The sequence below is a fragment of the Artemia franciscana genome, chromosome 13 (genome assembly GCF_032884065.1).
Source record: "Artemia franciscana chromosome 13, ASM3288406v1, whole genome shotgun sequence".
In the NCBI taxonomy this organism is placed as follows: domain Eukaryota; kingdom Metazoa; phylum Arthropoda; class Branchiopoda; order Anostraca; family Artemiidae; genus Artemia; species Artemia franciscana.
The window spans coordinates 24,184,120-24,199,990 of NC_088875.1; the positions used below are offsets into that span (position 1 = coordinate 24,184,120).

The 15,871-nt window shown below is 33.3% G+C and overlaps 1 protein-coding gene across 1 annotated transcript in view; it reads right to left on the reverse strand.

Annotated features, from left to right (window-relative positions):
* LOC136034692 (glutathione synthetase-like) overlaps positions 1-15,240 on the reverse strand; it is a 57,217-nt gene extending 41,977 nt beyond the window's left edge. Inside the window, exons 1-3 of the mRNA XM_065716020.1 lie at positions 15,101-15,240; positions 8,758-8,932; positions 146-221 (exon numbers count right to left, since the gene is read on the reverse strand). Coding sequence (XP_065572092.1) covers positions 146-221; positions 8,758-8,932; positions 15,101-15,167 — 318 coding nt within the window. The 5' untranslated portion in view covers positions 15,168-15,240. The remainder of the gene's footprint in view (positions 1-145; positions 222-8,757; positions 8,933-15,100) is intronic.
* Between the last annotated feature and the right edge of the window lie 631 nt (positions 15,241-15,871).

Here is a 15,871-nt window from a genome sequence, read left to right on the forward strand (position 1 = left end):
GTTATCCCCTGACACAAGTCCTTAAAAGTTTTAATTACTACCTTCCAATCTATGGACAAGGTCAATCTAGCATGGATATAGCTAATAGGGCATAAAAAAGTTCCACTTACAAGCCTTAGCAGGGGAACCAGTGAAATATTTTTACCTGAGCAACACCTTCGTTTAAGACAATCTTGTAGACCTCGTAAAGTTTCCTCGTAAAGTCATCTACTTCGATAGTGCTGAAAAAAAAGAAAGATTCATTACAAATGCCTCTTAGACTTCGATAAGATAACCTATTGGTATCCCTCTTGCTGAAGAATAGGCTACTAGAACTAGGAGTTCAAGTCTAATCAGCTGAACCCTATGTAACCTTTTGCAGTTTACCACTCTGACCAGAAAATAGGGTAAAAGTTAAACAGTAAATACGAAGTGTGGGGCACATTATTACACAATTGACAGCGTAACAATGGCGGAATACTACTACTACTGCTAACAACTCACCGCAACACCAAGCCACTTGAGACCAACACAGCTACACACGCTCCTCTTCCATCCCAATCTATTCAAAGTCTCCCTCTTTACATCCTCCCAAGAAGTTCCCGTTTCCTTTAAATCTTTCCTTGTGACATTCTCCCACACCAAATGAGCACGACCTGCTTTCCGTTTAGCCCTAGACGGTTGGCGGAAAAGGACAATCTTCGGCAATCTGCCATCCTTCATCCGCAGAGCGTGCCCTAGCTATCTCAAGCTTTCTTTCATTATAACCCTAGGAAGCAAGATTGAACCAGATTTTTCGTAGAGCCAACAGTTTAAAATAGGGTCAGTCAGACGAGTACCCAGAACAATCCGTGGACAATTTTTCTGGAAAACATCTGGTAAATCTTCGTCAGCTCTTTGGAGTGCCCATGCTTCAGAGCCATATTTGACTGCTGCAATCACTATACCTTCTAATATTTTAACCTTGGTTTGCAGACCTTTCTTCTGTTCTTGCAAGAAATTTTTAACTGTGAGAAAAAAAAAAACCTGAGCCTTGGCTATTCTACTTTTAACATCTTCACTGCTCCCACCGTCTTTACTAATAATGATACCAAGGTAATTGAAGCTGCCTACCTGATCGATCTTTTGTTACGCAATGTTACCTTTCATCTTCACTTATTCCTACCTTAGCGACTAAGTCTTCTTAACATCAATTTTCAAACCTATTCTAGCATCCTGAGCTCGCTAAACCTCTAGAAGTTCATTCATTTCTAGGATACTTTCTAGATTTCTTCTAGGATACTTAAATCATCAGCATAATTTAAATCCAGGAGATTTTTTCCTCCCAATTTGATTTTGTTGTCTCCCATTGCCTTTCCTGTGCTCCATAAGACAAAGTCCACCAAAATGATCCATATAAAGGGGGATAAAACACAACCCTGCTTAACTCCTTATTTAGTACAAAACCAGATGCTAACATCATTTCCTACCTTAACTCCAGCAGTGTTACTCTCGTACATAGAACTAATCATTTTAATATATTTTTCTGGTATTTCTTGCAAGGATAAGACCTTTGCTAAAATTCTTCTATTAACTAATCTAAAGTTCCAAAGTTCTTCTATCAATTAATCTAAAGTTATACCTTTCCTGTGCTCCCTAATGCAAAGTCCATCAAAATGATCCATATAAAGAGGGATAAAACACAACCCTGCTTAACTCCTTATTTAGTACAAAACCAGATGCTAACCTCATTTCCTACCTTAACCCCAGCAGTGTTACTCTCGTACATAGCACTAATCATTTTAATATATTTGTCTGGTATACCTTGCAAGGATAGACCTTTGCTAAAGTTCTTCTATTAACTAATCCAAAGTTCTCCTATCAATTAATCTAAAGTTATACCTTTCCTGTGCTCCCTAATGCAAAGTTCATCAAAATGATCCATATAAAGAGAAATAGAACACAACTCTACTTAGCTCCTGATTTAATGCAAAACCAGCTGCTAACCTCATTTCAACCTTAACCGCAGCACTGTTAACTTGTATATACCACAACTCACTTTGACGTATTTCTCTGCTATATAATACAAGGATAAGACCTTTGCTAAAGCTGAATTATTGACCTAAGAGTGGAAATTTGATCAACACATGCTCCACCTGTTCTAAAACCACACTGTTCTCTTTAACTTTTTTCGACAAGATCTCTCAGTCTAAAAGGTATCTTACAACTAGGTAATTTGCTACCTACAGAGACCAGACTAATGCCTCAATAATGGCGACATTCACTTTCATCCCCTTTCTTATAAAGTGGCTTGATTAAGGTTTTCCTGAAATTGTTAGGTACTTCCCCTTTTTCAAAACCATATTCATTATCTTCAGTAACTTCTTTCTAACCTCAGAGCCACCAAACTTAAGCAACTCATTTACCACACTATCAGCACCTTCAGCCTTATTATTTTTTAATCGTTTTAGTACTATTGCCAATTCTTCTTCACAAAACAAATCTTCCTTCACATCCAAGGTATCACAAACTTTTTCATTTTCCTCTATATCTTTTCCTGCAACTGTTTCTCGATTTAGCATATTCTCAAAATGTTCTACCCATCTCTCTTTAACTCTTATTTTTATCACTAATTGTGGCCCCGTTCCTATCTTTGACTGGACAAGTCCAGATTGACCACACCCTCTCCATTTATTAACATGCCAATAAAATATTTTGCTATTATGCCGTCTAGCTGCATCTTCAAGATCCTTGGCAGTTGGATCCATGGCCGCCACTTCACACCTCCTTAGTTCATAACTCAATGCTTTCTCCACTTTCTTTACATTCATTTTGTTTTCATATGATCTATCACTCAGATAATTCTTGTAAAAACACTCTTCTCCTCTCCATTAAATATAAACCGTTCTCATTAATATTCCTAGCTACAGTCGTAACTTTCTTCCCTAAGACACCATCAGCAACTTCACAAATAGTTTTTCTAAGATTATTCCAACCATCTTCCACATTGTCAAAATTTAAACTCTCGAGTTTAGTATTCAACTATTCCAGGAAGTTTATCTCAAATTCTCATCTTGGAATCTACCAACATAGAAACTTCCTGGGAGGTAGTTACCCTTCTGAAATTTCAGCTTTAAATTAACCCTAGACACTACTAGATGGTGATCTCTACCTTTAACATCAACAACAGCACTTCTATATACTCTAGTTTCTTGTATTGATCCTACCAGTCTTCGGTCTACTATAACATAATCAATAAGGTTTGTTGTCTTATTATCACGTGAATACCATGTCAACTTATGGGCCATTTTACAATGTAACACCGTATTCGTTAAAACTCGATTGTTTTTCCTACCAAATTACAAAAGTCTGTAGCCATTACTGTTTCCTTTTCCTACACCAAATTTACCTAGGCTAGGATACCAGCAATCCCTATTACTACCCACTTTGGCATTAAAATCTCCTAGTAAAAACGCCATATTTCTGCCTACCCTGTCTATTTGCTCCTGTAACTGTAAGTAAAATTCATATAAGTAACTAGTGTCTTCGTCAGTCGGTTCAACAGGGGCATATACTACTATAACTGAAAACCTGAGCTTTTTAGTCACAATATGAGCAAGTAGTACTCTATTATTAATATCATCCACCCTAAACAAGACTTAGCAGTTTCCTTATTCATCATGAACCCTACTCCCTCTATGCAACCCATCATTCCTGCCTGAGTAAACAAATTCTATATTACCAAATTTCATGCTTCCTACCCCTAGGATATGAGTTTTTGAAACTCATAATAAGTCCAATTCGAATCATCTGAATTCGTCAGTCAAATTGTCGATACGATAGTCATTTTTTAACGTCGTGAAATTCGAAGTTCCAACTTTTACATTCTCTGAGTCATTGAAATTATTTTGGCCTCAGGAAAGGCAATGATCTCGGATACTAGTGCAGGACGGGGATCAACATTTCTTCAAGTCTACATCGAAGCGCTTAAGCCAGCTTAGAACCGGACAAAAAGAAGTCCCTGGGACCTTCAGTATGAATGGAGGCTTTGAGCAATCCTGACCCATCTTGGTCACAACATGGTCTTCAGCAATTGGCAATGCTTTTTATCAACAAGAGTCGAAATCCTGCACAGACCAAGCCTATTACCTGTGGCTCATTATATATTCATGCCTACGAATATTATGCTACTACAGGAAGGCAGCCGAGAGCAGGTAAATTAAATAGGGAGAGGTTTTTCAGCCTAAAACGCCTGTCAAAACAGACTAAGCCCAGAAGAATTATTCATTCATCAAAACCCCGAGCAAATGCTGTGTCGTTTAGTAGGCTATGATGTCCTCGAGGGCCGCCACTTCTCAAGTGGGAATAGAGATGACCACAAGGTCCCCAGTCTTGCAGGTATCCCCAAAGGCTCGAGGCAGCCCTTTGCAGAGGCCGTTATCCATAGATTTGGATCTTACGCCCTAGTTTAGTTGTCCTCCTATAGAGGATCCTCCCACGATGGCGTTCTGCATCACCACGCAATTTTACCCATTACTGGGAGAAGGTTTGTAACTCATGGGACGTGTTGACACGCTAGTAGGCCCTGATGATGGTACAATTGAGGGGCCTTTTTCCTCCTCCACCTGTATTTATGGTCCCGGGCGAGGGTGCCCCAGTTTCTATTTTGGACATATTAGGGACAAGTTCCCCCTTGGTCATTGCCTTCTGTGGAGGTACCCTGCATATCTGTAGGATGTTTCCCTATCGCCACCTGGGGACACGCTGAGTGGCCTGGGGGAAGCCCCTAAAAAGCAGTAGACTCATAAAGCTTTTTTAATATGTAAATACCTATCTTTCTTTCTACTTTCATGAAAATCTGCAACCAAAAATATAATTAGAATTCTCTTTTTGCGCCCGATATCTCATTTCTGTGTTCATTTAGATTTCATTCTTGTTACCAGCTGTGCAATTAGGAATAATCGGACGTAATCATACTAAAAAAAAATATTTTCAAAAAGAAAAATGTATATTTAGGTGAAAAATAATTGGGTGTCATACAACACCCAAAATGAATACGAAAAACGAAAAGAAATTAAAATGAATAATCAAATCGAATTTCAAACGATCAAAAATTACCATAAATAAGATTTACAAACAAGGACTACTGCAAACAAGGCTATCCACCAACCCCAAACCCTTTACAACTCTTGAGCATCATTCATGATTTCTATTAGAAAGTAATATAAAGTTCGAACATTATGTTTTATCTTTGTCAAAACATCAACAACAAAAACCATGACAATAATCAAGATTAAAGGGATCAAAACAGATTTCATCTATGATTACAATCATGACTTTCAGTTTAATAACTAATATAAAAAGGTAAAGAGGCTAATATAAAAAGGAATACGGCATGCTGCTATCCAGTGGTGCTGATCTCCGTTTCTTGGCCTTTCAGCCAGGAAGTGCGATGAGGGGCCGGGGATCAACCATCCTGTGCTTTTTGCACATCCTTGCTGTTTAACTTCCCCAAATTTCTCCAAGTACCGATTTGGAGTTGGATCGACTCTGGCTGAGCTCATAGAGTCACGCCACTGACCCCATTCCAATCCAAATAATTGGTTACACTATAATTCGAACCCTCGCTCCCTTGGACAAAGGATCAGCGCACCAATCCATTCGGCTAGCTCTGCTAAAAGAACAGTTTTTTTTTTGTCAGAAATTTTCCTTCTGATTTCATTTCATTCAATTATATCGAAAATGAATGCATAAAAAAATTCTTAAAAGTGAATTTGCTAGCAGCTTAGCTTTTATAATCATTTAATCTGTTTAGTTTGTTGGGCAATATTCGAATTAACGAACCAATGAATAATTAAAGATTGATTTTCTAAACATTTGAAAGGAATATGTTTAATACAATAAAAATATGGATTAAAATTTCCTGCAAATCAGACTAACGAAACTAGACTGATTTTTTAAAACATAGTAGTATTAATTCATTGAAGTGAATTAACTTTATATTTTTTGACATTATGATAAAGCAAAAATGGTTTAAATAATATTTCGTTTTCTATAAAATATTAATCACGCTAATGCCTATAGAGTCAAAAGGGCAGCAGCTCTACTCTTGCTCCTGGGAATTTCTGTTCATTTAAGATTTATTTAATTATTCGTTTTGATATCTGTTTGTTTTGATATTTGTCTATTCAGCCATAGAAGCATCTGTTTTCTTCACGTTTGTTATGTCTATTCAATTTAATTTCTGCTGATTTGGGGTTTCGTTTCTCCAATCATAATAATCATGGTTCGTTGGATTTTCAGTATGTTGGATTTTTGGCAAATTCAAAATATTCAGTCAAAACGTTTGGTCATTCACTTTTCTTTGCAATAATCCTTTTATACATTTTTACTAAACAATTTAGGGCGGATGGGAAGGGAGATACTATTCATACGAATTGAGAATTTTCGCAATTTTAAGTCTCCTTAACGGCTAAAGCTATCTGCACCCTCATCCTGTAGATAGGCTAGAATATACTTGAATCTATATCCACAACTTAGCTACAAGGATTTTTTTGTGTCCTATTTTGTCATGACTTGTTTTTGAAAAAATATATAAGATATTTATACAAAAAAACTTTTATGTTAATATATATATATATATATATATATATATATTTATATATATATATATATATATATATATATATATATATATATATATATATATATATATATATATATATATTTAACATCACGAATCAATACAACTATATTATGGTTTCTGGCTTTTGTTATTTGACTTTTAGCAAAAAAAAAAAAAAACTTTTTTTGAAACTTAAGTCAATTTGAACTGGGGACTTTCATGTAAAAGTCTTAAACAAATCAGAAAAAAAAAATCTTTGTCCTAGTATTTGAGAATTCTTGCCCCTAAGCTAAACTTCTTTTTTGTGCATTAAGGTTACAAACTTTATTTGCACAAGTTTCAAATAGTTCAGACACACAGCAGTTTTTTAACCATTATTTGGTGCAACCAATATATTTTCTTCTCTGTTTTCTTGTGCATTGGGTTCTCTTTTGCTCAGACTTATGGTTTATAGTTTCAGGGCTTTCAGAGGGAAAATTTCACTTTTTCACATGAGCCAATTTGTTTCATTATTTTTATTGTATAATAGGTCCTGTTGGCTCAAAATATTACAGGTGTGATTCTTAAGCCATTCAGAAAAACAGTTTCGTGGGGCTTTTTCAGGCAACATTTTGGGGATAGCAATGTATCTTTTTTCGTTTTTCTTTCTGCACTGGGACTCGCTTTCGGCCCTTAAAAAGATAAATAAGATTTTTAATTCCTTATTGAACAAGGTCCCCCTCAAGTTTCTAACACTTGTAAAAAATAGTACAAGGAAAGCGTATGACTCTTTAATAAGGCATCAGAGCATTGCTTTTGAAAGGGATACAAGAACTGTCACTGCTTTTTCAACGCTACCTCGTTATCACCCTTGACAAAAAAAAAGACAAAAAGAGAAAGCCTAATAAATAAATAGATATTTATCCATGAGCACCCTTGTTAAAAAAAATCTTCTTTCTGCAGGTAGGGAGTAAAAATCTCTGCTCCTGTTTTTACAAACTTACGTCATTTGATGGTGTAACTTTCTTTGTGATTGCACCATTCTTGAGAGTCTTTTCTGCCCTTTTCTAAGATGATCTAAATTCCCTCAACTTTACAAATGATGAATGGCAGGCGTAGGATAAATAAATTTTCATATACTGTTTGGAATCAGTATGAAAAGGTGATTCTTTTGACTTAGCCTATGTTGTTAGTAAAATCCTTTTCTTTTCAATTTTTTTTTCTATTGTAAACTTTCACTCTTTAATTATTGTTGGCTACTACAAATTGGTAGTACCATTAAAATTGAATAAACTTTGACCAGGCAATATTATTTGTTGTTAGAGAGCTTGCAAGAAGCTTTTGCCAGGAAATATAAAAGAAATGGATTATTTTCTTGGTTAACACATCTTACATTGGAGTTGAAAATAAGTAAATTTATTGTTTAATGTGCGGTTGGCTATTGTCTGTAAAAACAGTTCCTCTCTTTTTTTTCTATTTCCCTCCCTCTTGTCAAATTTCCTTGAATCAGTTAACAGATTACTTCATTCAGTAGTAACTCGTTAATTTGTAAGATGAAAGAGTACACATTTTTGCTTTTGTTTTCCTTTGTTATGGAGTGATAGAGATTCATAAATTTATATGTATGACTATTGCATTAAATATTTTGTTAAATTTACCATCTTTTAGGCAGTTGTATAGTTAAATCCATTTCTCAAAGGAGGGTCTTAAAAAATACTTAAAATTATTCAACTGATTTATTAAAATAAAATTATCGGTTCAACTAAAAAAATTGTTACTTTTTGGCAATCTGAAACCCTACAAACCCTCTTACAGCTGCCATGATTATTATTACTCTATCAAAAATGTACATGAGAGAACATAGAAAAAAAAATCTATAATCTAAGTTGCACATTAAAAATAAATTTTCTCCTTTAGTATTTAACCCGTTTTACCTTTAGGATTTAACCTTTTTTCTAGTTTATGTTTTATTGAATCAGTTTGGCATTGAACAATAACCAAGTCTAGAATATAGATTGTCAATTTTGACATTTATTCCAGGCAGTATTTTCTCTTTCAGTATTTTGAGTCTTTCTTTTGTACTTTTTGCTAATTGTAACTATAGAAAAAGAAAGAACATGCCTATCATCTTAATTACGAATGTTTCTGGGATGCATAACAATAAACACAACCGTGGATGGACACTATCAACCAACCTTTTAAGAACTTCTAATAGAAATTCAGAGTCTCTAGATACTTTGTGGATAACTTCACCAATTGTGCTCTGTATTTGCAGCGCTTTATTGAACGAGTTGGCAGGAAAAATTGATGGAAATAACAAAAATGGAGCATGCCTCAGGGAAGTGCTGGTTGGGCCTTTACATGTTATTCCTGGAAAAATTTAGAGTTTAAATTACAGTTCCTACCTGTGATTTCATTTTTAACTGAAGAAACAGCTGAAATTTCTTGAAATCTTCAAAGTCTATGAAAAAGATCAACATTCCATACCAAGTTTTACTAAGAAATAAAAAAAAAATGATAAAAACAAATCGCATACAAACTTATGTTTGAATACCTGTATGGGGGAAAAGGGCCAAGGGGGAAATTCTCCTAAAAAATTGTACTAAGGAGTAATCAGAGGTATATTTAGCTGACAAGTGATACTCATTAATATTTTCCTCTGAAAACAATGAAAGTCATACCTGAAGGCTTAGGCCCCTATGAATACTTAGGCAACAAAAAAAAAAGCAAAACCAAAGAACAACTAAATGTGCAGCATAAAACAACTCAAATCACAGGCAGCACTATAGCTCTGCCTAAGTTAGTGCGCCTTCAAGTATTTTATTTTTTTTACCATGCTACTTTGCATGGAAGGAGTTGTTATAGAAACTTAAAGAGGGGACTCATTTGATTGGTCCAATAGCTAGATAAAAGGTCCAATGACTACTCCTCTGGATAGAACTTGAGCCCCCAGAGCTCCATAGGCAAAGGCTGTAAACTAAGCAAGTTGTCTACTGTTTACATACAGATTTTGTTATTGGGAAAGAGTGGCATATTTAATCCTGGATCTTCAAAATTCTTAAGTACCAAGACGAAAATTTCAAAGAATGTTGATGGGGATGTTGAGCTAAATCAAAACATTCTTTGTGCATGAAGTTTTCAAAAGGGAATATCTGCAATATCTCTGGAGCAACTGAAGTCATTAAGTTGAAACTTTAATTTAGATAACTTCAAAGACCTGCTGTTTTACTGCTGATGATGAACACTGTATATGTGTTCAAAATATCCAGTTAAATAACTTTATATCTATTCACTGTCAATAAAAAGGTTTCATCCTATTTTGAACTGTTAAACTTTAATGGGATTATGAGCGGGATACAAAACAAACCAAAAGACATTAAGTGCATCCAGGTTGTCAAAAGGGCATATCAGCAATATCTCAAGAATGACTAAGAGTATGAAGTTTAAATTTTCATGTCTAGGAGGATGAAAAACTAAATTAAAAGTTCATCTGTTCATCTAGTTTTTTTTTAAAGTGTATCAGCAATATCTCATGAATGACCTAAGTTGAAACTTTCAGGTCATGTTGAGGAGGATAGCAAACTGATCCAATGACAATATATGCATTCAAGTGGCCCAAAGGGTGCATCTGCAATATATCAGGAAGAGCTCAGGGGACATAGTTGAAACTTTTAGGGTATGTTGAGGGGGGTGTTAAACTAAATCAAAAGACACTAAATGCATCGAAATTTTCAAAATGGTGCATTTGCAACATTTCAGGATGTTGCAAACAAACTGAAGTTAACTTAAAAAAACTTCCCCTCAAAAAAGTTTTTCAAACATAAGTAGCCTACAGGCCATATTAAGTAATATTATATTACTTATTAATATAATAATTCAAACCCAAAATGAGCAGAAATTACAACTAAAAAATAAATAAAATTAAAAAAAACGAACAGAAATTAAACAATCATAGCAACAAACATACAACAGGTACAAATATAAATAAATATTAAAACGAGTAAAGCTTCAATTAAACATGCAAATCCAGCTTAGAATGAAAAAAATTACTATAAAAAGAGTTTGGCTACTGCCCCCACACTAACTGTAAAAGTTTAAAGCCTAGTACAATATTGGCTCTTTACTGGAATCTATATGTGTCTTCAACAGTCTTGGAAAGAAATAAAAAAAAAATTGAACTGAATATTTGATATTTAATTATTTTAATTACTGAAAGCTCGTCAGTTCAACGTTTTTTTGTTTTTTTTAATTTAGCTTCATTTTCAATGTTGTAATATGTAAAAAAAGGCAATATTTGTAACATAATTGGTTTGAAAACTGTGGGTGTCTAGAACTGTCCTCAGAGAGAACTAATAAAATGAAATTGAATATTTCTGATATATATGAAATTATTTGCTGAAAGCTTAGCAGTTCAAGATTTTGTTTCACTGTAATTTTAGTTTTGTTTTCAATGTTGCAAGTACAAAAGAAAATTTCTGCAATATTATTTATTTTCAGTTTAAGAAGAAATGATGCAGTAGGCTATAGACTTTTACAGTTAGGGAAGGGGGCGGCACCTTCAATCTTAATTGGAGTAATTTCCATTTGTTTTAAGATTGATTTGCACATTCAATGTGGGCTTCACTTTTAATATATTATTTAACATTCATGTATATTATTTAACATTCATCATTATTCATTATTATTCATCATTATTGTTAACATCAGTATTGATGAATGTTAATTGAACATTATTATTGTTCATTGAACGTCATCATTATATCATTATGTTTATTGAACATCATTATTGATGAATGTTAACACAACATTCATCATTATTCATTATAACATCATGTATATTATTTAACATTCATTCATGTAACATTCAGTACCTGTTGTATGCTTGTTTGCTATGATAGTTTATTAAATTTATGTCTATTTTAGGTTTAATTTATTCTTTAACTGTAATCTCTGGTTGTTTTGAGTTTGAATTATCATAGGAAGTTCCATTTATTTTAATATTTCCCCTACCCATCCATTCAAAACTTTATAGAAAAGCTATCATTGAAACTTGTTACAAATTTGGTCTAAAATATTTACAGCAAGCCGAAATCTTGATGCTTAAGGATAAAATCAAAAGAATTGTTTACAAAAATCCTTTTATTAACCAATAAAAAAAATTCAATTCAAAATAACCAGAAATCAACTGAAAAAAAACTTTTCCAACAAAATGAGTTTTGTAACAGGACACATTAAACCAAAGACAAGTAGAAATACACTCAGATAATAACTGAAGCTTAAACCAAACATAAATTACTATCAATAAATAAATGAGACCCAAGACCAACATAAATTGCAATAGATGATCAATCCAATGTTAAAACAAACAGAAACTACCACAAGCAGGAGTAGGCTTGACACTTCCAATGCTTCCTACAGACTAGAACATCCTTAGCACTTAACAGAAAACAATTTTTATTTTGAGCTATGTGCCCAAAACAGACCAGATGGCTCTTGAATCTGTCCAAAGATAGGCAAAAAAAATTGTAAAGGGCCTCAAACATAAAGAGTATGCTTGGAGACTGTAAAACCTTTAGCTACCAGCTCTAACATACTGTTGATAAAGAGGTGACAAGATAATGACCAACAAGCTGCTCCAGTGTGACAAAAACATTTCTGAGCCTGCCTAGTCATCAAATACCTGAGGTCATTCAGCAAAGCTGTTCTGCAAGTGTGGCATGACAAGAAAAAGAAACCATTTTTTTCTACAACCATATCATAGGTCTGAGGAACACCCCAAGCAAGACAAAAGTGGGATCAACAAACATTGACAGCTTCAAATTAAATCTCAACAAGGACTGGGCAACCAAACCATGGCTTAGACAATGAGATGCAACAGATTTCCCATAGCCCTATCATCACTGATTGTTGTACACTGGATTCATCCATATTGCTAGCAAGTGTGATTTAAGGTAATTTAAAGTGTGCTTTATTTGTTATAACAACAACAAAAAGAGGAAGAAAATCACTATAATGACCAAGGTTACAGAAAAAAAAAACAATGACATGTAGGTTAACAGTTTATTATATACTTATATTTATTCCTGAGTTTCTCAGCAATTTTTTATTTAATAAAATTACAAAAGCAAAAAAGATTAAAATGTATTCTGTTTTTAGAAAAGTTCAAATGATGTTTGGTTCTTTAGATGGCAAAGAGGGTAGTCCTGTTTGTTTAAGTTGAACTTGGCTATTTATTAATAGTAATTTCTGTTTGTTTAATCTTCGAATTACAATTTGACTTTATTTCTGCTTGTCTTAGGTTTAACATAGCTTGTCTACTACATTTTTTGAAAAAAAAGAGTTTTTTAATTAATAAAATTAATGAACTGTAAAAGCATAAAATGCAAAGTAGAATCAAGCACATATGCTGCTATCCTATAATTTTTCATAATTTTTTACAAAAATTTCCATGGTCTTCAGTAGCTTTCATATTGTTTACCCTTTTTCCTCTCTAATGAGAGATTTTCTCTCCTCTTCTTCTGAAAGAAGGTCCTGAATATAAATCTTGATATCTGAATATAGATAGAAGAGATACTAACCTTAACTTCAGTCTGTTTGGTTATTTTCTCTCTTTAACTAATTTAAATCTTTAGTTTGATTGGCCAACAATAAAGATTATATTTGTAAGCTGAATGTTGACCAGCATACCAAATTACACACAAAATAACCTATATTGTTGACATTGTAGGCATTCAACATTTTGTATTTTTTTTTTCTAAAAAGTGTGACTACAGTATGACTAGAGCATATCTAAAAAAATTGCATAAGATTTATAAGATTTTTTAATCTATTTCTAAATGTCAGAAAAGACTCTTTGAATTTAAAATTCTATAAAGATAGGGGGAATTACATTTTTTCAAAAACTGGAGCCAATGAGAAAGAGCTTGAAAACCCAAAATTAAGTTAAAACACTACTGGTCAAAAATTAGGCAAGGTAAAATACCCAGGAGTCAGACAGCTAATCACTCATTTAACAATTAAATCACAGTAAATCTTTATCATACACCTCACAAAGAGAATTGTTTCACTTGTCAAATCTTCTTAATAAGCATATGACTACCTAAAAGATTTTAATCCTTTATAAGACTCAATACTTTAAATACACTAACAGACAACAGTGGAACCAAATCTTGGACACATATTTAAAGCTTGAGGCTGATCTTGGAAAATGCTCTCCAATTTTGAACACAGGATTAGGGAATTAGAACAATGTATCTAAATCACAGACAGAGTCAATTTTGGACAGAGCTAATCTAAGATAAGTGTTCTCAAACAAAACAATTGTATTTTAATAAGCCATACTATAGGGCTAACTTTTAGCTAAATTAAGTTTGGAAAAAAAACAGAAGTTTTCCAGGACTGTGGCCAGCCATTCCTAACTAGTCTAGAGCTAACTATTAGCAATTATCAACATCTAAGCCTATGTATATAAAATCGAAGTTTAGATGACTGTTGTCTATGTTTAGGAGAAATACCTTTTAATTAGGATATCTGTCCAACATTAGGCACTGTCTGAGTGCTAAGGGTCATAGTCCTGGTAATAAACCTAGCATGTATGCTATAAAATCTTCTAAGCCCTAGAAACAAGAAATAGGTAAAGATAATAGCTCAATAATCTCTTGTGATTCTGTATTTCAGCATTGGAACCATTTGTGTAAGTTTTATTCACTAAACTACTAGGTCAAAATTATTTAAGATAGAAAAAAAAGGGTAAACATTTTACCTCAATTTTTAGTTACAAGTTGCTTTTTCTTTGCCTTTAGTTCTGAAAATGCAATTCCTGTTATTTGAGTAGAATTTTGAGCCATATCAATGTTGTTGTTTTTCAAAATTTAGGAAATGTATTTGCAAATCTTTAAAACCTTATAAAATGGAATTGAGCAAAGTTATGAAGCTGAAAACACTTTTGTTGTACTTCAATTAAGCAGAAGATCTATTTTGCAAGGTTTCATTTTTATAACACACACATTTTTAAAGGGCATCAAACATCATTTCAATAATTTCAGAGGTAATTTCAATAGGTACCTGTCATGTAGGCAAATCTCAGAGCCCTCTAGAGGGAGAAGGTAGAGTTGGTACTTTAAAATACCTTCCCAGGATACACTTTAGCATGTACACCTATCCCTGAAAGTTTTGTTTTCCTAACCTAAACCCTTTCCAAGATAGCAAGAATTCAATTAACTGGAATTTTACCCAATTTTGTTGCACTTCAATTAAGCGGGAGATCTATTTTGCAAGGTTTCACTTTTAAAACACACATATTTTTGAAGGTCATCAAAGGTCAGGACCCATTAGAGAGAGGAGTGGAGATAGTTGCTTCAAAATGCATTCCTAGGACATAATTTAGTCTGTATATTCATCACTGAAAGTTTCATTTTCCTAACCTAAACCGTTTCTGAGATAGCAAGAAGTCAATTAACTAGAATTTTACCAAATTTTCCCCTTAAGTCCTTGACAACAAATTCTCCCATCTGACACCACAATCTTCAAAAATCTCACCATTAATTAATGCCCACATTCTTGCTTTATCAAAAACAGTATCATTTATAGAAGTAGACCAATCCATGTTCTCCTAAGAGTTTCCCTTCAATTTTTTTATTGAATTTTTACTTATCAACTATAAGCAGGGTTGCCGTCAGTAAAAAAAATCACAATATTCCTGAAAAATAAGTAAATTCATGAGAAAATAACTAAATTAGCATGAAACCATTAGAATTATGATTAAAATTATGATTAGCTTTTCGACAGATAACATACTTTTGCATATTAAACCATTTTTGGTAGCTTTTAAGGCTTTTAGTACTCTTTTATAAATATGTTTAACTAGTTTCTTTATTATTTTCAACACGGCGCAACAATGGGAAGGTGGTCTAATTATCTTCCTAGATCTTGAAAAGCATCTTTACTTTGGTATTTATTTTTTTTTTAGCGGAAATCCCCGTAGATTTCGAAAAATATCTTTTTGGTACTCTTATAAAAATTATAGAAAAATTCATCACAAACATCCCAAATCCTTCTAAATTGACGTCCTTGACTTATTTCCCCGATTTGTGAATGTTGGCTTGCGTAGCAGTGGTTTAACCGAAATATCAATTTTTCTTTTTAAAATTCTTGCTTGTTCATTTAAATATGAATTTCTTTTCCCTATATATATAAGAACAATTTTCTTTTTGCTCTAGTTGAACTAAATTAATTACTAAAATACGAGCAATGAACTTGAATATCAACATGATTGATGAAAAATAAATTATAAATCTTTATCCTTTCGTT